Source organism: Hyla sarda, chromosome 5, assembly GCF_029499605.1.
Source record: "Hyla sarda isolate aHylSar1 chromosome 5, aHylSar1.hap1, whole genome shotgun sequence".
Lineage (NCBI taxonomy): Eukaryota > Metazoa > Chordata > Amphibia > Anura > Hylidae > Hyla > Hyla sarda.
This window is the reverse complement of record NC_079193.1, coordinates 200,786,922-200,813,714: the sequence shown is the minus strand read 5'-3', so window position 1 is coordinate 200,813,714 and position 26,793 is coordinate 200,786,922. Positions and strand designations below refer to the sequence as shown.

General features: G+C 39.8%; 1 protein-coding gene across 1 annotated transcript in view; it reads left to right on the top strand.

The window, feature by feature from the left end:
* The window catches only part of CDH9 (cadherin 9), a 212,072-nt gene extending 190,607 nt beyond the window's left edge, over nucleotides 1-21,465 (top strand). Inside the window, exons 10-12 of the mRNA XM_056520966.1 lie at nucleotides 16,193-16,310; nucleotides 16,408-16,659; nucleotides 20,485-21,465. Coding sequence (XP_056376941.1) covers nucleotides 16,193-16,310; nucleotides 16,408-16,659; nucleotides 20,485-20,963 — 849 coding nt within the window. The 3' untranslated portion in view covers nucleotides 20,964-21,465. The remainder of the gene's footprint in view (nucleotides 1-16,192; nucleotides 16,311-16,407; nucleotides 16,660-20,484) is intronic.
* Nucleotides 21,466-26,793: the final 5,328 nt, after the last annotated feature.

Below are 26,793 nucleotides of genomic sequence, written 5' to 3'. Positions count from 1 at the left end.
TGATCTCTGAACTCACTGAGGGATTTAGTTACATAGTGCCCATAGAAACCTATAGAGTGGAAACAGGGGCACAAAAACAGTGGTGGTTGTCTCTTTTAGGCTAAGTTTCCACTTGTTTTTTTTTTTTTTTTTCTGGCAGTTTTTGGATTTCTGCCACTGCAGTTTTTGAGCCAAAGCCAGAAGAGTATTCAAAAGGAATAGGACATATAAAGGAAGGACTTACACTTCTCCTGCCTTATGGATCCACTTCTGACTTTGGCTCAAAAACTGCAGTGGCAGTATTCCAAAAACTGCCAGAAAAAAAACAGGTGGAAACTTAGCCGTAAGGTGTTTATCTCACTTACACAAATGCTAGATTCACTGTCAAAGGCGACCAAATGGAGGACATAATACAGCAGTAATGAATAATGTGTTCGGTGCTGTAAATCCAGAATCAGGCTTAGGCAGTACAAATAGTCTACAAGAGCCTGTAGTGTGTCTGTTTCTCTGTCCTTATCACTGTCCATCTTTCTTCCTCCCCTTCATAGACAGAATGTAACCAGATCAAGTGTGCTGAAAATCAATCTTACCCTCAAAATAGATGGTTTTAGTGACATTGAAAAAGTACAATTTAATAGAAACGTAATAGAGAGAATTATTTTCCATGGCTTAACAGATTATCTAAATGAATTTAAGTGCATTGTATGTGTTAGACCTCATGAACATAACAGAGTCATGTTCAAGTGGCTGTACAGTCATACACAGTGTCCTATAACTTATCTTTACTATAGATGAACAGGGTACCAACATTAGCTGCCAAATAAACTCTGAAACTCCCTAATAAACAATATCTCAAATTTTTCAAAAGAAAAAACTGCTTTTCAGAAAAAAGTGTAAAGGTTGTATTAAACTGTATGAGCAGCTTTATCCTCAACATCTGTTTCTTTCCCCTTTACCCTATATAATGCAGCTCAAGTGTATTGTACTTTCTTGCTTTTATTATTTGTATATGATTGGGGAGATTTATCAAAACCTGTGCATATAAAAAGGTGACCAAATGCCCTTAGCAACCAATCTACTACTTTATTTTTCCATAGTTCTTTTGAAAAATTAAGAAATAAAAACATAATCTGATTGGTTGCTATGGGCAACTGGCCAACTTTTTCTCTGCACAGGTTTTGATAAATATCCCCACATATGTATTTTACTCTTTCTCCGCCAAGGATACATCTCATATAGTATGTTCTGACAGTTAATGCTTCAAAAGCCAAGGACATGTCTGATACATCGGTGATAATAAAAGCATCAGCTCAGGCTTGATCCTCAATCTCATTTCATTTTATCGCCAAAAATCCAGCTTTGTGTATAACCATGATGATCGAGCCTAAACTACTAAACTAGAGCAGGTGGAAGGGAGAGCTGAATAAACTTGCAGTTCCTACTTCAGCCTGCATGAAGTGCAAAGGTGCTTTGGCCTGAATTGCTCTGTGATCCTCCTTATATCGCTTTAAAGGGGTACTCCACTGTCCCAGCATTCAGAAATTTTTGTTCTGAACGCCGGGTGCGTGCTGCGAGGGTCGTGGCGTCATGACCACGCCCCTCATGATGTCACGTCACACCTCCTCAGTGCAAGTCTATGGGAGGGGGCATGGTGGTTGCCAGGCCCCCTCCCATAGACTTGCATTGAAGGGGGCGTGGCGTGATGTCACGACCCCTGCAGCCCACCCTCAGCATTCAGAATAAAATGTTCTAAATGCTGGGGCAGTGGAGTATACCTTTTAAGCATCAGATAAGCCCTGGGGAAGTGGTAACATGGATTTTTTTAATGTTATCACCCCTCCCTTATTAGTCAAAGCTTGCTACAATTTTCGTATGCTAGGAGGTCTTTTGTTTTATAGAAATGGATTGGACTTTCTTATTAAATCACCTATCAGTGCTGCACTACATGCTCAAAAAAGATCTTCTAAGGCTTTGATACATCACTGACAATATCTTAATATTTTTAGACAATTTAGAAGTTTTTCAGGAAATGTCAAAGGTTAGTATGTGCCTCCCCTTGCATTAAAAAAAATAAAAGACTGTAAATGTAACCCTCCAAACGCCCCCCCCCCTTGCTATTCCAACACTGCAGCTGTCAGATCTACTCTGTTATTATATTTTAATGATATCCCGCTAAGCCAAACACATAGCTGTGCAGGGGAGTGGGACATCATTGGAAACTGGCACAATAAGATTGCAGCTCTTTGAAAAATCCTAGTATGCAGCAGACAAGTTTAAATATTTGCTAGTGGTAAGGGTCAAGATGACCCCTGCTTATCAGAACTCCATGTTTGTCTGCTTTAAAAACTGATCATTCTATAAGACTTAGGTGTGAGCATCCCTGCTGGGGAGCAAGATTTTGGAGAAATCCCTGCAGCACCTCTCTGACTGTTGCACCTCTCTTAGTGAAAAGTTATAGGAGGTAAAGACCAATGCTACACCTTAATTACTAAAAACATTAGAACCTTTGAGACTGTTGCAGGTGACTGTGTAGGTGACCACATATAGGCTCTGATTGAAAGAACTGGGAATTTATTAATACTGCTCTCTAACCAGTCCAGAAGAATAGCCTTCAACATAATCTTGCCTTCTTCATACGGTGTCTAGATGAGTTTATTGATAAATGGCTCTGTGAATATTTTTCTGAGGCATCCCAACATAAAGTCTGTTGTACATGTTGCAGTTCCATTGCAATACTGTCAGTGAACTGTTATGGATGAGCAAATTTCAGGAAAAATTCGATTTGTAACACAATTCGATCACACAAGTCGCTTCATTGAACTCCATTTAATGCAGTCAAGGCTCCAGGGGCCGGGCATCTAAAATGGCAGATCCACAGGTGAGGACAAGGGGCAAGGAATCCTGAGAAGGTGGGAACAAGGGTCGGCAGAATGCAGCATGCAGCCTATCAGCAGCCAGCCACCCTTGTGATGTCAGAGAGCAGTGTGTTGCTCGGAAAAGCTTTTTTACAGCAGCAATTAACCTCAAGCCCAAATCCAGCCTAGAAGCAGTGATAGGGAAAGGAGTGAGATTGAGAGAGAAAGTGCAATTTTGGGTATAGTACACAGCGACTGTGTGCTGCAACAATGGTGTGTACAACAACTGAAAAGTTAATAGTAGCCAGCCAGTTAGGGTGAGCAGAGCAATAAAAGCATATTGTCCTCTATTAAGTGTAACCTGTGCGTACATGTAAGTGGTATACCATTTTGCTCCTGTTAAAGTCTTAAGGGCCTAGATACTGTGAAAGGTCAGCCAAAAGTACACACCTGCTGGTCTTGTAGACAAATACTGTTTTAAGCATAGTGGAGTGTATTGTACTCCCCTCATATGCGCACTAAATATGTCCGGCAGAAAAGTACCAGGACATGCACAGAGGAGTGGTAGAGGCCTAAATCCTTCAGACAGAGGTCGCAGCAGACTAGGAGCAAGTGGCAGCAGGAGTTGCAGCAAGAGGCCTGAGCACCCGGTATCAGCTAGCGGTCGTGTCAACCAGCAACCCATCTGCTTTCATCGATTGGTTAACACGGTCATCCACTTCATCACAAGTGACATCTGAAACCCCCAGTCAACAGTAAGTGGGTTCCTCAGACACAACCCTCAGTTGGCATGGCCTGGGAGCAGTCCCTGTCCTCCCATTGCCTCTGTCTTATGCTGTTCCCTCCCCCACAGAAGAATCTTATGCTGTTGGTTATGCTCCACTATTTAGTGAGAATGATCTACTAGAGGACAGTCAGCAGCTACTGCCCAGCAAATAAGTGGAGGAGACATCTGCCGCTTCCGCCGCTAGGCAGGAAAGTAGTTATGAGGAGAATGAAGGGGCTTCATCATCATCAGGAGAAGAGGGTTGCAGGTTGCCCGTGAGGCAATGGCTGGGCCAGCAAGGTGCTAGTAGTGTTGCTCGCGAATATTCTCAATGCAAATTTTATTCGAGAATTTCGCATATTCACGAATCCGCGAATATTTGCGAATATAGCACTATATGTTCGCAATTACGAATATTGTTTTTTTTTCCCCCACAGTACACATCACAGTGATAAGAAGGCTCTAATACTGCTGTGTTAGACTGGCGTGTGAATTTTCGCATATGCGAAAATTCGCATATGCAAATTTTTGCATATTCAAATTTTTGCATATGTAAATTTTTGTATATGCTAATTATCGCATTATCGAATTATCGCATGTGCGAAAATATGCTGCGAATATTACGAATATGCACATTTAGCGAATATATGACAAATATTCGTACATATATTCGCGAAATATCGCAAATTCGAATATGACCTAAGCTGCTCAACACTAGGTGCTAGCATGGTGGCAGAAAGGGAAAGTCTAGAGCAAAACGTGCCCAGGCTAGACAACCTGTTTTGCGGCAGCCTACCTTTCCGGGAGGTTGTGGAACAGGGGTTCCTAGAGTCAGCGGCAGTAGCAGTCAATCAAAGCGAACTGTTGGAAGGAAAATCAGCTTCTTGGCGGTGTGGCAGTTTTTCATCAAGCATCCGGAGAATGTTGACCTGGCCACATGCAAGATATGTTGGCAGAAGGTGAATTGTGGTCAGGGTCCTAATGTTGGCACCATAGCCCTGCATCAACATATGCAGCATCACCATAAAGCGGCCTGGGAGAACCGTGGCTCCGATTTGGTGGCCCAGCCTGATGCATCACCCAGTGGCACACCGCTCCCTGTTTCAGGCAGCCAAGGCTCCACCACCTCAGCCGAAGGGAGCTGTGTGTCATACCCATCCTCTGTCACTCCAGATGCTCCTCCTACTTCGAGTCAGTCATTCCGCCACCAATCCATCGGCGAAACCATGCCCAAGAGACAACAGTATGCGCCCACTCATCCAAGGGCGCAGAAGCTGAATGTGCTCCTGTCCAAGTTGCTGGGGCTGCAGTCCCTCCCTTTTCAAGTGGTGGACTCTGCACCTTTCAGAGAACTGATGGTTAGTGCCGAGCCGAGGTGGAGAGTCCAAAGCTGTCAGAAGGAAGTACAAGCCCTGCATAATTTTGTGGATAGAAGGTTGGCCAACAAAGTGTAACAAAGTGCACTGCAGCGCCGACATGTGGAGCTGTAACTACGGTCAGAGACAATACATGTCCTTTACGGCCCAATGGGTGAATGTGGTTCCTACACAGACACAACAGTAACTTGGACAGGCCATCCTATGAAGTCAGTTTGTCGATGCCTATGGCCTACTGCCGTGGCTGCTGGGGAGGGGAGGGGTGGCAGGAGCAGTACCAGCTCCATCAGCAGCCTGAGTCTACAGTCGCCGATGAGTAGCTTTCTTCACCAGCATAGTGAAGCAACTCATCAGCAGCAGGTAAACCTGGAGCAGGACCTGAACCAGCAGGTGGTTGCATACCTTGACATGACCATGCCAACACACCTTGAAGACCCGCTGGACTTCTGGGCAGCCAAGCTGGATTTGTGGCTGCAACTAGCTGAGTTTGCCCTGGAAAAGCTGTCCTGCCCGGCCAGTACTGTGCCACCAGAGTGAGTGTTTAGTGCGCCGGGTGGCCACAGTAACACCAAGGAGAACTCGTCTGTCCATGTAAAATGTGGAGAGACTGACCTTTGTGAAGATGAATCAGGCACGGATCAGCCCGGATTTCCACCCACAAATGCCTGATGTATCAAAGTAGATTGACCATGGTGCCACACTAAAACTTCACAAATAGGGATAGTGCAAAACATTTTTAAGGTCCTGCTTCCCAGTTACAGACATTCCTCCCCATCAGACCACAAGTAAGTATTGGGGATATCCATTAGCAAAAACTTTACTTTTCTTAGGAAAAAATATATGTACCCAAAACATTTTTGAAATCGAACAAAAGGAAAGGTATGCAAAAAAAATCATGTGCCACCTACACCACCAAGTATTTATGTGATGCAAAGACCTCTAAAAGGTGGAAGGGAACAATGTATGGTCCATTGTAACCAACCAGTAGGGGTAAAAACTTCCCCTGAAAGGCCCTACTGTCGCATTACTAATTCCCTTCTTAAAAAGGGTTACTCGCCCTAAAAAGGGTGGCTCCACACAGGAACCACTCCCTATTTCCACCTACAAACTGCCATTTCCCAGGCAGAGTTTCCTGTGTGGGGACACCCTTTTTCGGGCGAGTAACACTTGCCAAGAAGGGAATTAATAGGGCGAGAGTAGGGCCTTGCAGGGGAATTTTTTACCTACACCTGCTAAAATGGACAATACACTGTTCCCTTCCACCTTTTCGAGGAAAGTGTTACTTGTCTTAAAAAGGGCGACCCCACACAGGAACCTCTTCCTATTGGGAAATGGAAGTGTTTGCAGGTGGAAAAAGGGAGAGGTTCCTTTGTGGGGCCGCCCTTTTTAGGGTGAGTAACACTTGCCAAGAAAGGAATTAATAATGCAAGAGTAGGGCCTTACAGGGGAAGTTTTTACCCCCACCGATTACAATGAACCATACATTGTTCCCTTCCACCTTTTAGAGGTCTTTGCATCACATCAATACAGTGACCCCCGACCTACGATGGCCCATGCATACGATCATTTCAACATATGATGGCCTCTCAGAGGTGGTGTAGGTGGCACATGGTGTTTTTTTGTTTGATTTCAAACTAAAATTATGGGTAGATATTTTTTATTCTAAGAATATTATTAAAAGTTACGTTGTACGTAATGCATATCCTCAATACTTACTTGTGCACACTAACACTTTTACAAAAGAGGCCAATTTCTTCTGCCTACCGTCTTCTGCTACTATTCTGATTCTGCCACCCGCCTGATGCCACACATCTGATGACAAGTTCTCCTTTTTCCCCCCACCTTCGTCACCGGTACTGGTATTGCCACCCACCGCCCACTATGTCACCAGGTCACTTTTAGGACTCTGGATGCTGCTGATGCCACCCCTAGGCTGTCTCATACTGCATCCATATGTTCTCCTCATGCTGATGCCAGCTTCAGGCTGTGTCATTCTGCCACCAAATGTTCCCCGTCATGCTGCTGCCACCTACAGGCTGTCTCATTCTTCAACTGGTCTTCTCTGGCTTCTGCCACCTCCAGGCTGTGTCATTCAGACACTATATTGTCTCCTCATGCTGCCGCCCACTCCAGGCTGTGTCATTTAGCCAGTATATGGTCTGCTCTTGCTGCCACCCACTTCAGGCTGTGTCATTCAGCCACTATATGGTCTCCTCATCATGCTGCCAACTACAGGCTGTGTCATTCAGCCACTATATGGTCTCCTCATGCTTCCACCACCTCTAGGCTGTACCACCTTGTGGTCTTCTCATGCTGCTGGAACATTAAATTAAACTAAATTAAATTTAAAATCTTCAATTTAAATTTTAAAAATATATTTAATCTTTTCAATTATGAGGCCCTATGGTCTCGTCAGGCTGTTGTCACCTCCAGGCTCGGTCATTCAGCTACTATATGGTCACCTGATGCTGCTGCCACCTCCGTGATGTGTCATTCAGCCACTAAATGGTCTAATCATGCTGCTGCCAACTCCAGGCTATGTGATTCAGCCACTATATGGTCTCTTCGTGCTGCCACCAACTTCAGGCTGTGTCATTCAGCCATTATATGGTCTCCTCATGCTGCTGCCAACTCCAGGCTGTGTCGTTCAGCCACTATATTGTCTGCTGTTGCTGCCGCCACCTCCAAGCTGTGCCATTCAGCCACTATGTGGTCTCTTCATACTGATGCCATCTCCAGGCTCTGTCATTGTGCTGCTCTGTGACAGTGATTCTAATAGTGATGCCTCTAATCTGCATGTCTGAATATCAGTATTATTTCACTAACCCAGCACACACCCTATGCATGTTAGAGCAAGGCAAACTGTTCTACACCCCTATTGAGGCTCTCTGTAGGCCAGAAATAGGCATTTCTAATACAGATTTGCCACAAATAAATTCAGACCAAACCAATTTTTTGGGGAAAATTCGGCGAAACTGCCAAATCAAATTTTTCAAAAATTTGCTCATCTCTAATGGTGATGTATAGTCATGGTAAAATAGCTCTGGTACCAAGACAGTACAATAATACTGTAATGTAGCTATAACATTTGATTACAGGATTAGGGTTTTTGACATAATCATGTTATTGCCATTGGTGATGAACGGCATAGGCCATATTCGAATTCGTGATATTTTGCGAATACATGGACAAATTTTCATGCGGGGGGGGGGGGGGGGGGGGGTGGATAGGAAAAACAAGAAAGAGCCAAGAAGAGTGACAACATAAATATGGTAAATATATCTGGGTGTAGGGGTGAAAACAAGATTAATAAATGTATGGAAAAAAAAGCCACAGTGTAGTAGATCAAAGAGGAGAGTAGACTTCCAGTAGTGTGGTACAAATTCTAGGAAAAAAATATATAGTATATTTATTCAAAAATGCGGAATAGGAGAAGCCCTCATTGAGGCCTGTTGGACTCCTACCGATAAATCCAATGTATATATAATTTGGGGCATGGGCACTGAGCAATGTAAATTACATTTTTGCTGCTGCAATTGATGTAATCAAAAATTGTATAGCTCCATCCATCTGATAGAGAAAATATAATAAATGTATAAGAGATTATACTGATTTTGCCACAGGCAAGTGTAGACATATAAAGAACATAACACCCAACCTAGGGGCTTTCCTGTTAAACCTACTACCCACCTGTGCTGCAGAATCTGACACCTCTGGTACTGAATATTATTCTGATTCTAGTAATCAGTCAGCTACCGGTAGCAAATGTAAATACAAAGACCAGAACAGATGACCCAAAAGACCACCATATAAGAGATCAGGTAACCCACCCAGTAATTCCGGAAAATCACAGGCATAGGGTCCTACTTATGGCTCTGGGTCTTCTTATGGATTAGGACCATTAGTGCAAGGCCACATTCCGGCCCCTACCCCACAGAATCCTCTTTCTTTTCAAAATTCTGGCCAAGCATCAAAATAGGGGCTATAACATTGCAAAAAAAAAAAAAAGTAAAAAAAAAGGTAATAAAGATGATTTCACCTCTAATTAAAGTCTGAAATACCCACCTATTCACATTAAAAAAAAGCTGTGTAAATGAAAATAAACATATGTGGTATTGCCGCATGTGTAAACGTCCAAACTACAAAAATATATCATGAATTAAACCGCAAGGTCAATGGCATATGCGCCAAAAAATTACAAAGTCCAAAATAGCATATTTTTGGTCACTTTTTATACCATAAAATTTTTTATAAAAAGCGATCAAAAATTCTGATCAAAACACAAATTATGCCAATAAAAACTTCACATCATGGTGCAAAAAATCAGCCCTCACACTGCCCCGTATGTGGAAAAATAAAAAAGTTACAGGGGTCAGAATATGACAATTTTAAACGTATTCATTTTCATGCATGTAGTTATGATTTTTTCTAGAAGTAAGACAAAATCAAACCTCTAAATAGGGTATAATTGTAATTGTATGGACCTACAGAATAAAGATAAAGTGCAATTTTTACCAAAAAAATTACTGTGTAGAAACGGAAGCCCCCAAAATTCACAAAATGGTATTTTTTTCTTCAATTTTGTTGCACAATTATTTTTTTTTTGTTTTGCTGTAGATTTTTGGGTAAAATTACTGATTCCATTACAAAGTAGAATTGGTGGCGCAAAAATAAGCCATCATATTTATTTTTAGGTGCAAAATTGAAAGGGTTATGATTTTTAAAAGATAAGGAGGAAAACACGAACGTGCAAAAACAGAAAAATGCACGGTACTTAAGGGATTAATATGTCCTCTCATCAACTTAGTCCATCTGAAAAAACTCTATTGCTGAAGGGATTATCCTTCACGCCCACTCCTAAGTTTGACAAATTTTCATGGGTAAAAGATGTCAGTTTATTTGCCCATAAATTGGCACTAGATAAATGGCACACTCAACATGGGAACCAAGAAAGAACTGAGAACAGACAAGAATCGGAAGCTATTGAAACACTTGAGACTTTATTGTTAGAAAACGAGAGTATTGATATACAGGCAGTGGCACCTCTTACCGATTTAAAGCCGCATTCGAAAATCACACCATCCTTTACATAGTACTTTGAAATAGACACTTTTGTTAATTTAGTAACCAAGGATATCCAACGGATCAAACCTAAATCTAATCTGATTTATTCAAATCTCTTGAGGGAAGAACAAACTGCACTTCAATCACTATAAGCGGACAATAACTTGATTATAAAGCAGTCCGATAACAGCGATAACATTGTTCTACTCGATAGGGACACGTATGCTGATATTGCTCAGAATTTACTGAAAGATAGGGAAACTTACCATCCACTGAGTCGGGATCTTACTCAGGAGTTCTGGCCGAACTGCAGTCACTATTGATGAACGCTAAACAGAAAGGACTTACCTGTGAGGAAGAAATTAAATTCATATTCAATCCACATCCCACAATATCAACGTTTTACATCTTACCTAAAACACACAAAGGTACAAATCCGTTGAATGGAAGGGACGTCCAATCATCTCTGGTAACAACAATGTTACCAAGGAGCCAGTGTGTATGTTGACACCTTTTGTATCGTCCCTGCACTTTTTGGAAAAGGACACCAAAGACACTGTTCTTAAAATCAATGATCTCACGGTGAATGACACCTTCACTTATGAGTTTGGATGCAGAAAGTTTGTACTTTAATATTCATCACAATTTGTGTATTAAGGCAGTCATTAGTTTTCTTGACACTAAAAGCTTCACCCAGCACAATTTGTTTGTGATCCAATTATTACACTTTTTACTCACTCACAATTTCTTTCTCTTTGGCAGTGACCTCTATCAGCAGATTTAAGGCACGGCCATCACTTGTGCACCTTCTTACACAGATTTTTTTGGGGGTAGTGGGAGCACAATGTTGTTTTTAGTGATGATGATCTTTTTGTTTACAGAAGGACATTTTATATTGGGGATGATATATCAATGATATTTTGATTTTGTGCAATGGGGATGTATCTTTATTTGGTTATTTTGTGAATAGGCTTCATTAGGGATGAAGTTCACATTGGAGGTAGGGGGCAAAACTAAATTTTTTTTTTGATATTTCTATTTTTATTGATGACAACAACCAGGTACAAACAAATATTTACTGCAAGCCTACTATAAGAATAGTTTCCTGCATTGGTATAGTTGGCATCCCAGGTCATTAAAGAAAAGCATACCTATCGTCCAGTATCTCTGAGCAAGGAGAAACTGCTTGGATTATCAACTTTTCAAGCAAGAATGTAGTCAACTGACATCTAGATTTGTCCATAGGGGTTACCCCAAAAAACATCTGAGGACTGCTTTCAACAGAGCATCTAGGAGCAACTGTACGGAATTATTGTCATCTAACCGACCAGCCACTCAAACAGATAATATCATAAGATGTATAGGCACCTATACTGCATATGCCACACTAATGATGCAGATTTTACAAAGGCATTGGCATATTCTTTTATCTGATAATGATCTGAAAGATAAATTGAGTCGTAATCCTAACATTACATATCCGCAGGGGTTCTAATCTCAGTGACTTGCTGGTACACAGCCATTTTCATGCATTGAAAGAACGAATGTCAACTTGGTAGCCTGGACATCCACAGGGTTCCTTCTCCTGTGGCCACTGCACCTTCTGTAAATACATGAAGAAAACAAAGTCTTTTGTAAATCCTTCAGATAGATGGAGCTATTCAACTTTTGATTACATCAATTGCAGCAGCAAAAATTAAATTTACATTGCTCAGTGCCCATGCCCCAAATTATCTATTGGGAAGACCACACAAGAGCTCTGCCGCAGGATCAGTAAACATCTGAGCACAGTCAGAACCAAGACCGATACCTTTCTGGCTAGACATGTCAGATGTCAACATAACGGCAGAATTGATATATTGACCTTTTGGGGCCTACGCTAGATGAGATTGGGTCCCCTCAAGGGGAATGTGGATGGCCTCCTCTTACGAGAGGAGGCACGTTGGACTTATCGGTTAAACAGTAGAAGTCCAACAGGCCTTAAAGGAGATGTCTCATGTAGAAAAAGTATTGTGTTTTAAATGCAGAAGCAAAAGTTATATCACTTTGTAAATCACTTACTTTACCCATCTTGTATGTAAAACCTGTTTTTCTAGCTTCTTTGTTCAGAGAGGAAGTTCAGCAGCTCCCTGTTCTGATGACTTGCGACCCTCCCATTGAGCTGCATTATGCTGGGGGCCATGATGTCACAATTTCCAATAGTTCTGTGTGCTGCCTGCAGCTCAGCCACGCTCTGTGCATGGCCAGGGCATCTCCCATGTGCAGCTTCAGTCAATCATAGTAGCCCCAGTGAGCTGAGCAAGCATCTTCATCTTCTCGGCAGGGAAGCGCGATCAGACAACAAGCTCAGTGTTTATAAGAGCAAGAACGATGTCCTGAGAAGAAGCAGAGGGGGAGATCCCTGCTCTCCCCTGCACTGATCACAATCTGACAGCAGGTCAGTCTAAAAGAACGATGTCCTGAGAATAGAAGCAGGGGGAGGGGAAACACTGAGCCTGCTGTTAGGAAAGTGATCAGTGTCTAGGTCAGTGTATTCCAACCAGGGTGCCTCCAGCTGTTCCAAAACTAAAACTCCCAGGCATGCTGGGAGTTGCAGTTTCACAGCAGCTGGAGGCACCCTGGTTAGGAAGCACTGGTCTCTGCTGGGCTACTTCTGTGATGAACTGAAAGGCATTATGGGAGACAGGAAGTCAGGGACCTCCATGGACCAGGAAGTACCGATCTTTCAGAGGGGATTGCAGGAGAAGAAAGAGGGTGAGATACATGAGGAGCAGATTGTCAGAATGGTGAGCTGATGCACTTTCACAGGATATCATTTTTTTTTGACTTGGTACATGATACTTCTTCTTTAAATGGTACCTCTCATCAAAAAAAACTTTTGATATATTATAGATTAATGTATGGAGAATAACTTTACAATTGCATGTTATTAAAAAATATGCTTCTTTCTATTTAATTTCCACTTTGAAGAAATTACCACTAGGGGTCTCCCTACCAGTCCTGGCAGCAAGCATTTCAGACTCATGTTGGAGTCCTAAACAATATGAGCTGCCAGTCTGCTTTGTTCACAAAGGAGAACACTCAGAGCTGCCAGCCTGCTTTGTTCACAGCCTGTTTGGCTGTGAACAAAGCAGGCTGGCAGCTCTGAGTGTTTAGGACTCCAGCATAAGTCAGAAATGCTTGCTGACAGGACTGATCGAGAAAAATACAATAGAAAGAAGCATATTTTTCATTAACATGCTATGGGAAAGTTATTCAATATTCATTAATCTAAAATATATCAAAAGTTTATTTGATGAGAGGTACCCTTTAATGAGGGCTTCTCCTATTCGGCATTTTTGAATTGATTTACTTAATATTTTTTCCTAGAATTTGTACTACACTACTGGAAGTCCACTCTCCTCTTTTGCATACTTACCCCTCTTTGGTCTACTACACCCCGGCTTTTTTTCATACATTTATTAGTTTTTTTTCACCCCTCAACCCAGATATACTCTCCTTGGCTCTTTCTTGTTTTTCCTACCCCCCCCCCCCCCCGTCATTTTGTTTAGTCACCATTAATTATGACTTTTACTATTGATAATCATACCATTCGTTGGTATCTGCACAGTTTGGTGCTGCAATTATGCAACCTTATTTAGTATTTTGGGTCTTACGTGTTATGCAGTCCATGGGATAGATGTGTAGGGTACAGTAATCCCTATCACATCTACTTATAATAATCTGTACCTTCACTACCTGGTGGCAATTGTACATTTAAATGCTAGTGACTTTGCATCCTGGATTCCATAATGATGTGCAGTCTATGGGGCAGGTTCACATGATATAATGAGGAATATTAATATATCTTATGTGCCCTGTGAAACTATGGATGTTATCAATGTAAGGTTTATTTCATTTCCTTTTCCAAGGATACTGATATATTTACCTGTCCATATGTGCACCGTGACAATGGTTATGAGATAAGCCCAGTGATATTCTTTCAGCTCATTCTTCTAAGTACGCGGTCATGCACAATCTTTCCACACAAGTGCACTGACAGACATACACCCGCAGCAGTTTCTAAGTCGGGCAACATGCGCGAACATCCACACATGTGTACTTTACAGCTTCACGTTCCTACTGATGTCTAAGTCCGGAGTCCTCAGCAGAGAATCCAGACATGCACACTGACTATGTGTGGCACAAGATTATGCCATCAATGGCAGTTTTACTGCACCTGACACATGTTTCAACAATCAAACTTATAGGGAGTCTATATAAGTTGCGATGTTACTTCTGGTGCTCACTAGCCGCCAGTCCTCCAGATGAAGTTGGGTTTTCAATGAAACATCAGGACTTAGGCTTGTGTGACATTTTAATAGCAGCATTATAGTCAGATAGCATTTCCATCCGTTGTAGCTAAATAAGTGGCCATACAAAATATAAACGGCACACCACTACAGTGGCTACACTATGAGCTCATCAGCATCTATGTGCTAGACTACAGCTGTTTTTCTAATTCAGTGTGGTACTGACACCTAGTGGTGTCAATTTGAATTACACTACAGTGGCTACACTATGAGCTCATCAGCATGTATGTGATAGATTACAGCTGTTTTTCTAATTCAGTGTGGTACTGACACCTAGTGGTGTCAATTTGAATTACAACAAGTGATTTTATTCAATAAAAGTTATATTTTATTATTCTTTTTCTGGGGGGTTTCTAGTTTAGGGTACCCCTTTGGGGTTTTCCCCCAAAATTGTTGTTTGGTGTTATTACCCTGTTATCTCTCAGAATTTTTTGTATGGGATTCAGCTTTCATAGGCTCCTGAATGTCTGATCAGCTTCTTTGTCATTCAGGAGTCAGAGAAAGCTTTGGCTGTTCAAGCATGCTGGGAGTTGTAGTTTTGCAAGAGCTGGAGTTGTAGTGTTTGTAAAGCACTGTGTTTGAGCAGTTTTGCCTTTAGCTGTTGCAAAACTTCAACTCCAAGTATGCTCACACATCATTTGTCTGTAGTTTTGCAAATGCTGGAGGCATACAGCTGGAGAATACACACTTCTAACACGGAGTTTAACAAAGATTGTACCCCCAGCTGTGGAAAACTACAACTCCCATCATGGGAGTTGTAGTTTAGGAACATCTGAAGGCTGTAGTGGTGCAATGGTGATTTCCTATACTGTATACCATCACACTTTACGGCCGGTATTCAGTATGCTGCAAAATACAGAGTAGTCTTTCTGCATAAGGACAGATGACCCCTAGTGGCGGCTATTTTCATTTTAAATTTTTTATTTTTTAAATAAATGTATTTTGAAAAAAGTAATCTTATAGTACTAGAAAATATCAAATGTTTTTCTTAATGACAGTGCCTCTTTAAACACTTATACAGGCTGTGCACTCATTACTTTACATTGTAGCATAGTGTCATTTCTATTGTCACAGGAAAATATAAAATAAAACATTTACAAAAATGTGAGATGGACTCACTTATGGCAGATACTGTATATTCATGTTAGAAATGGAATTATAGAAATCCTCAGATCACTTTTATATAGAATGTTTTAGACAGTAATGCAGTAAAGAATTTACATTGACAAAGTAGTTATTCTAAAAATACTAAATGCCTCTTAAAGGGGAACTCCGGTGGAAAAACATGTTTTCAAATCAACTGGTGACAGAAAGTTAAACAGATTTGTAAATTACTTCTATTTAAAAATCCAGTACTTATCAGCTGCTGTATACTACAGATATACTACAGAAAAATGTGTGTAGTTCTTTCCAGTCTGACCCCAGTGCTCTTTGCTGACACCTCTGTCCGTGCCAGGAACTGTCAAGAGCAGAAGAGATTTTCTATGCGAATATTCTTCTAATCTGGACAGTTCCTGACACGGACACGGAGGTGTCAGCAGAGAGCACTGTGGTCAGATTGGAAATAAATTCACAATTTTCTCTGTAGTATACAGCAGCTGATAAGTACCGGAAGGCTTCAGATTTGGAAATAGAAATAATGTAACTTTCTGGCACCAGTTGATTTTAAAACATTTGTTTTCCACTTGATTCCTTGGAGTTCCCCTTTAAGTATATTATCTTTATACTTTATAGAAGTATAATAAATATGAAAGCAATATTTGCCAAGTCCGCTTTTTAAAGTGTTTGCTTTGCTTACAGCTTATTCAGTCTGTAAGTGCTGTGGATAAAGATGAACCTCCACGGGGGCATACATTTTTCTTTGAAATGATACCGGAATTTTCCATCAATCCAAATTTTACACTTGTAGACAATAAAGGTACAGTTTCCTGTTACTATATTTGTGCAGAGTTTATGGTATGTTTATTATTGTTTTTTTCTTAATCATAACTTTTTCATTTTGCTTTTAATGCTAGATAACACAGCCAGTATTTTATCTAAAAGAAATGGATACAATCGCTATAAAATAAGTTCATATACATTGCCAATTATTATTTTTGACAATGACTATCCCGTGCAGAGCAGTACTGAAACATTGACTATACAGGTATGTGCCTGTGACAACAAAGGAAATGTGCAGACATGCAGTGCTGAAGCTTTCTTACTTCCAGCTGGACTGAGCACCGGTGCATTAGTTGCAATTTTACTTTGCATCATCATACTTCTCAGTAAGTCATTGTTTTACTTGTGTAAATAAGTCGGCATACTGTACTAGTAATTTGTAAAAACAGTTAATTGATCTATATAAAAATGTGCACAATATTACTTTACTCCCAGTTACTTTTTCGACATCTCTTTTAACCATGATCATGAATGATCGGGAATTGATAAAGGAAATATATGGGATTGAATGCAAACCAACTTGATTTAGAGGTTGTGAATCTTTTTTGCATTGCTTCTAGACAGACAAATGTTAAACATATACTACTTCCATTAAATATAAAAAAAAATGAAATTTTTGACACAACTTTTATTAACAGTGTTAGAATTAAAAGGAAATAAAATACAGTGCTTAAAGGGGAATTACAGGATATGACTTCTTATCCCTTATCCTGCCCCGCACCCCAACTCTCCTCATGCATGGAGCAAACTCTGCTCTGTGCATGGATTACTGTCTAGCACAGCATTAAACAGTGGCCGACATGCCCCCACTATGTATCTTTATGGGAAAGCCATAGAGATGCCTAGAGTGGGGGTGTCTGCCACTGCTTCATGCGGTGGTCAACAGTAATCCATGTACGGAGTGGAGGTGGCTTCATGCATTAGGAGAGCCGGTGTGCGGGGCAGGAGATTGCAGGGTGTCTGACTGCTGTGGATAGGGGATAAGAACGTTTGTATCAGGCTTCCCCTTTAACAAAATGTCTTCAGTCATTAGTTTGTTTAACTTCTTAGTCTGTTTTACTTTACTATCTTACTTTACATTGCCTATCTACTTCAGACAGTTATGACAATAATCCAGCCTTAGGGTACATTCTCATGGGCAGATTTTCACAGCGTATTTAGCTGCAGATTCGCTGGTGACGGCCCCACTCTATGCTGGCTTTACATGTGCCTGCTGGTAGCTGCAATACGCTGCTACGAGCAGACACAGTGCAGTGATGTGCACGGCTTACTCGCACATCGCGGCCACTCTCCCTGCTCTGAGCTAGGCAGAGAGCTCCAGTGATGTGCGAGTATACTGCGACTCGCACATCGCAGTGTGTCTGCTGGTAACGGTGTATTGCCACTACCAGCAGGCACATGTAAAGCCAGCATAGAGCGGGCCTTCACCAGCAGATTTGCAGCATAAAATACGCTGTAAATCCACGCGTGTGAACGTACCCTTAAAATGGATTGGTGATTGAGAAACCCAAGAAGTTGATTTTTTTTAACCCCTTAACGATGCAGGACGTAAATGTACGTCCTGGGGAGCTGGTACTTATGCATAGGACATACATTTACGTCCTATGCATAACCGCGAGCATCAGAGCGATGCTCGCTTCATGCGAGGCAGGTCCCGGGCTGCTGATAGCAGCCAGGGATCCGCCCGTAATGGTGGACATCCGTGATTGCACAGATTTCCACAATTAACCCCTCAGATGCCATGATCAATACAGATCACGGCATTTGCAGCATCGCGGTACTTTGAATGGATGATCGGATCGCCCGCAGCGCTGCCGCGGCGATCCAATGATCCAGCATGGCGGCTGGAGGTCCGCTCACCTTTCTCAGGCCATCTCTTGGGGTCTTCTGCTCTGGTCTGCGATCGAGCAGACCAGAGCAGAAGATGACCGATTACACTGATCAGTGCTATGTCCTATACATAGCACTGAACAGTATTAGAAATCGAATGATTGCTATAAATAGTCTCCTATGGGGACTATTAAAGTGTAAAGATAAAAGTAAAACATTTCAAAAATAAAAGTTAAAAAAAATGTGAAAAACCCCCTCCCCCAATAAAAACGTAAATTGTCCCATTTTCCCTATTTCACCCCCAAAAGGTGTAAAAAATATATTTTATATACATATTTGGTATTGCCGCGTGCGTAAATATCCCAACTATTAAAATAAAATGTTAATGATACCCTACGGTGAACGGCGTGAACGTACAAAAAAAAAGTCCAAAATAGCTGCTTTTTTTTTTATAACATTTTATTCCAAAATAAATGTATTAAAAAAGTATTAAAAGTTTAATATAAGCAAATATGGTATCAATAAAAAGTACAGATCACGGCGCCAAAAAATGTGCCCTCATACCACCGCTTATACGGAAAAATGAAAAAGTTATAGGTCTTCAAAATAGGGGGATTTTAAACGTACTAATTTAGTTAAACAGTTTGCAATTTTTTTAAGCGCAACAGTAATAGAAAAGTAGCAAATTCCAGTATTGCTCTCTGCACCGACCAATTCCCCACATCTGCGCATGGACACGCCGGTTCCGCCCTCGGCCTTATAAACTATAGAAGAAAGGGATTGTCCAGCGCTGGGCTTGTGGATAAAAGCTTGTTCTTTATTTGGAAAATTCACAGAAATGACTTCACAGAGGACAATGTCTGACGCGTTTCGCACGTAAGTGCTTAATCGTAGACTGACATGTTGTACGAATCACACAAGTTAAAATACAAAAACGCCAGGTCACATGACCTGATGCGTCATCAATTAATTAGCATATGTTAAAATGCAAGAAAAAGTGGAAGAACCTTAGAAGGACGTATTCATTGCACTCAGGTGGGTTGAACCCGCTGATTACCAAACTAACTTGAAAACATGGCCTGGAATATTTATATAAATAAAAATTTGTAACTTCCGGATGAACATTATACATGCATGCATACAATCTTATTCTAACACTATTACTTGAGATGTATTGTTGAAGGCATATTTTTCAATGTCTTTCTCATTCATTTGGCCAATTTCTGAGTCTTGTTCTTTTGCTTCAATTATCGATGTATTTGTTACCAATGATTACGACCCATCTGATGCAATGTTCACATCCTGCAATATTTTTGTGCACATTTGTCCAAATTCAGAGAGGTGCTTCTTGAAACTCTGAAGGAACGTAGAAACATAGAGACCCATATAAATTCACTGTAGATACAATATGAGATTACAGTTTGAACTTAGCATTAATTTTTATTTTTCCAAGGTTTAGACATTAATGACTGTGTTGAGTTAGTTTGAGGGGACACAACATTAAACACTGTTATAGAGGCTGTGCATTCACTACTTATATTGTAGCTGAGTTTCATTTCTTCAGTGTTGTCACATGAAAAGATATAATACAATATTTGCAAAAGTGAGAGGAGTGTACTCACTTATACAATATACTGTATGCAGTTATGGGATATTCATATTCTATATGAATATTTCCCTATAATAAAATGCAGTACTTATCAATCTTGCCATGAATGCCTACTGATTTTGTTTTTTTTTGGCCACTGACAAGTCTATCATTTTAATGGTAGGCTTATTTGAACAGTGAAAGAACAGAAAACACATTTCAAAAAAGTTGTGAATTGATTAGCATTTTACTGAAATAAGTATTTGACCCCCCCCCCCCCCCCCTATTAATCAGCAAGATTTCTGGCTCTCAGGTGTCTTTTATACAGGTAAAGAGCTGAGATTAGGAACACTTTCTTAAAGGAGTACTCCACCTCTAGACATCTTATCCCCTATCCAAGTATAGGGGATAAGATGTCTGATCGCAGGGATCTTGCTGCTGGGGACCACCGCAATCTCTCCTGCAGCCCCCGAGTCATCAGCTCTCCAGAGCCACATATAAAAATAATAGGTTTATCATTTATTTGTCAGTGGGCAGACATACAATATCAGAGGATCAAATACTTTTTTCCTACAGTGTATAAACAAGCAAGAATACTCCGGTCCACACATTTTCAAAACATTAAATTCTATATATACACCTTTATATGACCGATGTTAAGGACACAGTAATCTGTAATATTAAACATTCAGCAAATTTACAATATAATTTTTTTTTCTAATTTTCCTTTCAGCATTAGTAGTCCTTTCTGCAGCTCTAAAGAAGCATAGGAAAAAAGAACCACTAATATTTTCAAAGGATGATGTGCGAGATAATGTTGTGACCTATAATGATGAAGGAGGAGGTGAGGAGGATACGCAAGCTTTTGATATTGGAGCACTAAGAAATCCCGCTAGAGAGGAAAATAAACTTAGAAGAGATATCATCCCTGACACTATATTTCATATACAAAGGACAGTTCCTCTGTGGGAAAATATTGATGTTCAAGATTTTATTCAACGAAGAATAAATGAAAATGATGCAGATGCAACTGCTCCTCCATATGACTCACTTGCAACCTATGCCTATGAAGGTAATGACTCCGTCGCTGAATCGCTAAGCTCTTTGGAATCCCTTGTGGTTGATGAGAATCATGATTATCGATATCTCAATGACTGGGGGCCTCGATTCAAGAAGCTTGCAGATATGTATGGTGGGAATGAAAGCGACTGATTCAAAGGAATGTCTACTATGGCTGTCGTCTAGTAATGATGAACTATGCAAAAATTCTATAGAATACATTTTACAAAGTTACTTATTGTAGATATAGTCGGAACTATTTTCTTATCATGGTTACAAAAAGGAATAACAAGCTGAGATTGATGCTTAATCTAAAGGAGGGTAATACGAATTCATGGGAATACTGTTATGTGCCTTTAATGTTATTTCTATTTTTCAGCTTGCACACAACAGAAAATTAATAAATAAAAGGCAGGCATATGATATAAAATTTAACCAAAAAGATATATTAAGCATTACAAGTATTTGGGGAAAAAATAGTTGTGAATGTTATTTATTCGATTAGAATGTCTGTGATTGTATGATCGCTCTATTTTTATAAATGTAAAGCTATATTTTTGTAATATTTTGGAATAAAATTAAATGTAATACATAAAGTATTTGCATTATAAAAAAAAAGATATATTTCAAGTTTCCAATTGGGCTTACATGTATAGTTTTTTTTGTATATTTATATATCTTTATAAGTATAAGTCCCCTTTATACTGTATGACATGTAACACATCATTAGACCCTCACCAATAATTAGAAAAAGTGCTGAGAAGAAAGCAGTTATGCGCTTTACTCCTCTGATCGTTGCAATCTCTGTCCAGTTTCACTAGACAGGTTTTATTATAAGTCTATGGAGCCCATATAGTGTAACTGGAAAGAGATGGTAGGGTTATCCCCGCTTGTTATAATGATCGGTTAGATTCTCATTAATGAGACCACTAACGATCAAAACTTTTGACATGCCTCTGAGATACTTTAAGTCTTGTGAGATGAATGGTTAGCCTTAATGGATTTACATTTCAGTGTGTTCTGCAGCTGCTTGACTGAAAGGCAGGTCAGCACCTTTAACCCTTTGTTGTGTTCGGTAAACCATTCCTAAACAATTTTTGCACTATACTGCTGACATAGGCCACTGCCATTCATTCCTTATTGCAACGGAGTCTATATAGGAAATATTTATCAATATAGACAAATCACCAGGTCCAGATGGCATTCACCCCCACATTCAAAGGGAGTTAAGTAATGTAATAGACAGATCCCTATATCTAATATTCAAGGACTCGATAGGGACAGAGTCTGTTCCCCAGGACTGGTGCATAGCAAATGTGGTGCCAGTATTCAAAAAGGGGTCAAAAACTAACCCCAGGAATTATAGGCCTGTTAATTTAACAGGGTTCAAAGACGGGCAACCAGAGTAATACAGGGAAATGGAGGATTACAGTACCCAAAAAGATTATCAGAATTAGGGTTATTTGGTTAAGGAAAAAGATGGCACAAGGGCGACCTAATAACTATGTATAAGTACATCAGGGGGCAGTACAGAGATCTCTCCCATGATCTGTTTATACCCAGGACTGTATCTATAACAAGGTTGCATCCTCTACATCTGGAGGAAAGATGGTTTCTACACCAGCACAGATCGAGTTTCTTTACTGTAAGAGCAGTGAGACTACGGAACACTCTGAGGATGTGGTCATGGTGAACACAGAGTTCAAAAGAGGCCTGGACATGTTTCTGGAGAGTAATAACATTACATGTTATGGATATAAGATTTATAGGGACAGAACGTTGATCCAGGGATTTATTCTGATTGCCATATTTGGAGTCGGGAAGGAATTTTTTTCCCTAGTATGGGCATATAGCATCAGCCTCATAAGGGTTTTTTTTGCCTTCTTCTGGATCAACACAGAAGGGACAAAATTAGGTTATAGGTTGAACTTGATGGACCCTGGTCTTTTTTCAGCCTCAAGAACTATGGGGGAGATTTATCAATGCCTGTCGAGAGGAAACATTTCTGAATTGCCTATAGACACCAATCAGATTGCTTCTTTAATTTTTTAAAAGGGCTCTAAATAATAATATAAACTATCTGATTGGTTGCTATGGGCAACTCAGCAATTTCTTCCTCTGGACAGGTTTTGATAAATCTCCCCCTATATAATCATCTATTTGTAACTAATATCCAAATGAATGCAAATGCTTGCTAGAAGAACATTGCACAGAGCATCATGCTTTCTCCATTGGTTTGCTTCGTTCTCATCCTGCTGCCATCTCCTCCCTAGGTAAGTGATGCCCATGCACCTGGAAGACTTGATAGAAGATTTTGCATGGCTAAGTTGGGCCCTGACATCTATATAAACATTCATTACCAATTCAAATAGAGGTTCTTGCAATTTTTAGAGTCTTTGGGTATTTTGTTGTTATTCATGGTTCTTTCTTAACTCTTTCTAGATTGTTCATTGAACACCTGGCATAATCTTAATAGTTCTCCCACTCCTATTGAATGTAGCAGCAGTCTTGCATTTTTCCTTTTGTAGACATCTTGTTTAAACATTGACATGCACCAATGTATTTAGTTATGCTTTAGAATCTTTTTCCAGGTAAAAGTAATCTGCCTCAAAACATAGCCCAAAATACCTAATGTTTCTTAAGAAAAAGTTTTTTTTTAGTAACCAGGCTTTGTGTGTCTTTATTTAATGGGCAAAGCCCTTGTGAAACCAAATGTATTATCACATCTGCCTTTTGGTGAATCCATATTACTTTATTTACTTTTTAGCACTGCACTGTGGCTGTTCACTCAATGGGATAAAAAAAAAAAATATATCAAACAAGTATTTATAAGTAATCTGTCTGTAATCAGTAATCTCCACACTTACTTGTTCATACTGAGTTATAGTGCGGGTACTACTGATGAAAACCATACTTACCTATCTTCTGTCCATGTCTTTTTTCTTCTATAATTCCTGATCTTCTGGATTTTAGTAATGAAAAGCACGGAGCACTGGGCATTTCCACTACCCCCCCCCCCCCTCCCAAAGCACAATGATGCTCGATGTTCAGAAGATCTGTCACGCTGGCTTCTTCATTGGCATGCCTCTTCCCCTGTGTTAAGCCTGCTATGCTGCAGAATAGAGCTCCACTCTGCAGTAAAAATGATCTCCTCTATATGTTCAATAGCCATGGTCACAAGAATTTGTATGCGTCCCATCTATTCAATGTGCATCAACTGAAGGTACCCAACAGCTAAAAGGGCCGCAGGTGTTATTTTGTGTGGGTCAGATCTATATACATTTATACATATTTGTGCTATACTATTCCCAAACTGTTTTGTTACATTATGCATGGTTGTGTTCTTTTATGCAATACAAAGCTAGTTTCAACTAGCTTTGTGTCAGAGATGTTCCCAACGGGAACCCACATCCATATCCTGTGAAGGCACTGCCACAGATAAGTACCCCAACTCCCAGATAGTGAAGGCTCAGGATCGGCCTGCCAAACACAGAGAGGAAACTAGAGTAAGAGACCCCAGGGGTGTCTGCCTATTTACTTAATGTATTTTGCTTCCTACCTAATATTGGGGTTGGAGAAATGGGGGCTGACTTCAAGGGAGTCATGGCACCTGGGCCAAATAAAAATAAAAAAACAAGAATAAATCCGATCAGAGAAAATGTCACTTGTGAGTCCACACTATTGCAACTATATATTTGCAGTGTATATTTGGGAAAATGTATGTTCTTGAGCAATCCTAATACTGTAGTTATCTTTGATCAAAAATATAACACACACATTTCTGCACACATTTTTACTAAAGTAAAAAAAAAAGTGTTTTATTGGGTTTAAAATACACAACAATACACTATATGTAATGCATACTACTTATAATACTGTGTGTTGGCAGGACATCTATATAGGTGTTGCTTACACATGGGTGGGCAACAGAAGGGGGCCCCATGATAATCTATTGCCCAGGGGACCCATGAGTTGTACTTAAAACATGTCACAGAGCCCCTCTAAAATGTTTCAACACTAATGTGGCAATTTCCCCCTAGCCTCTGGAGATGTCACACTAGTGATGAAACATGTAAAGGGGGAGGGGGGGTCCCATTTGTGACATTTTTTAAATACAGCAATTCACCCTGCTCTTGTACTGCAGGTGTACTCAATTAATTGGATCTCTCAATTATTGATTAGTACCATTTAACTTTGACAATGTGTACCACTACACCATAAGAGTGAAGGATTTACAAATGTTGGTGACCTAAAGGGTAAACCAGACATATTTATTCAATTGTGAAAATAGTGTATTTGTAAATGAATTATTAAATTATAGCCAAATCCATTCAATAATTTCGAGCAGTATATGATGCTAGTAGCTACCAATCTGATTAAATAGTTGTTTGGTTTGGCAGGGTGACCTGTTGTTATTGTTTCAATAACAAAACATGAAAAATGCACGTAACTCTGTTATCAATTAAATTAGATTGTGGTTGTCTTTAATTGTGTCTTTTAAATAACCTAGATTTCTCCATTTGTTATTTAAGGGTTCACTTACTACTTCTTGCAATTATAGAATATAAAAAGATAACAGAACATGTAGGAGGAATTTTGGGTCCTAAGACAGAATATCAAGCTTGGGGTTATTTAGTTTGGAGAATAGTCATCTTAGAAGTGATTTGATCACAATGTACAGCTGTGTGAATAGACAGTTGAAAGATGTTTCTAGTGATCTTTTTTATACCTCGGCTGGTAACCATGACAAGGGGGAGTCCTCTAAGTCTAGAGGAAAGGAGACACAGATGGGGATTCTTTACTGTTAGAGCAGTGAGACTATGGAACTTTATGTTACAATGTTGTGATGTCTGATTTAAGAAAAAATAAGTTCAAGGGGGGGGGGGGGGCTGAATGTTAATCCAGAAAACATATAATATTACAAACTATGGATATTAACGTTATAAATTATGTAACTATATATTTGCTAGTTCAGAAAAATATATATATTGATAATGCCACTGGATATTTTATTACTGTATACAATGGTCTTAAAAAAACATTAATTAAAAAAAAAGGAAAGGAATAAAAACCTATTAGAGGAGGTATTCACAAATATAAACTCTTAGTTTTTTTTCACCTAAATATCAGAATTTCTGTAAGTTTTAACTAGAGATGAGCGACTCTCTCCTAGGACTGTATCTACCTTTTCCAGCCCACCAGACCACCTGAAAGCTGAACTAATTGATGCAGGCTAAACTGAGCCGAGAAGTTCATGAAGAATCGAACTGTAACTTCGCTCATCTCTAGTTTTAACCTAAGGTAAGAAATCATGTTTAATTTTTAAAGGTTTTGTGTATTATTTACTTTCTCCTACAAGTTGCCTGGATTGTTAATAAATAGTCCATTGATTAGGGAGTTACTGTTTAATACCTTGTGTAAACCTTCTCCTAGTAAGCATCCAGTCTCTTTATAAATGGCCTTTATACTATAGTTATAGAATACTCAATATTTTTTTCCTTTTATATGCGAATGATATTATAATATAAGTAAATTACTCTAAAAAATTATTTCATATATTACACTTTTTACTAGGCAAACAAAAACAGGAAAGTTAACTTCAAAAGTTAGCTCAATCTAATTCATGGCTCCCTTATAAATCTATGGATCCTGACTCATACAATTAATCAGATTGAGTCTTAAGATAAAAAATGAAGCATGCTACCACATGGTTCACCCAACTATTCATAGAGATCTCTGGGGATCTCAGCACTGACACCAGATTGGACATTTGACTGGAGTAGGGTCCATACTTTGGAGTTAAAGCAGTTGTAGAGGAGTGAGATAATCTTTGTATCCTTGTTACTACAGAGCTACACAGAAAAAAGGACTTCTACTAAGGTGGGTGTTCAGGTAAGTATACAGGTAGGTACAGATGTCATAGCACATTAAAAGGGTTGTCCGGGAAACAGAAACTGTGCTATATGTTCTGCTCCCCGTCAAT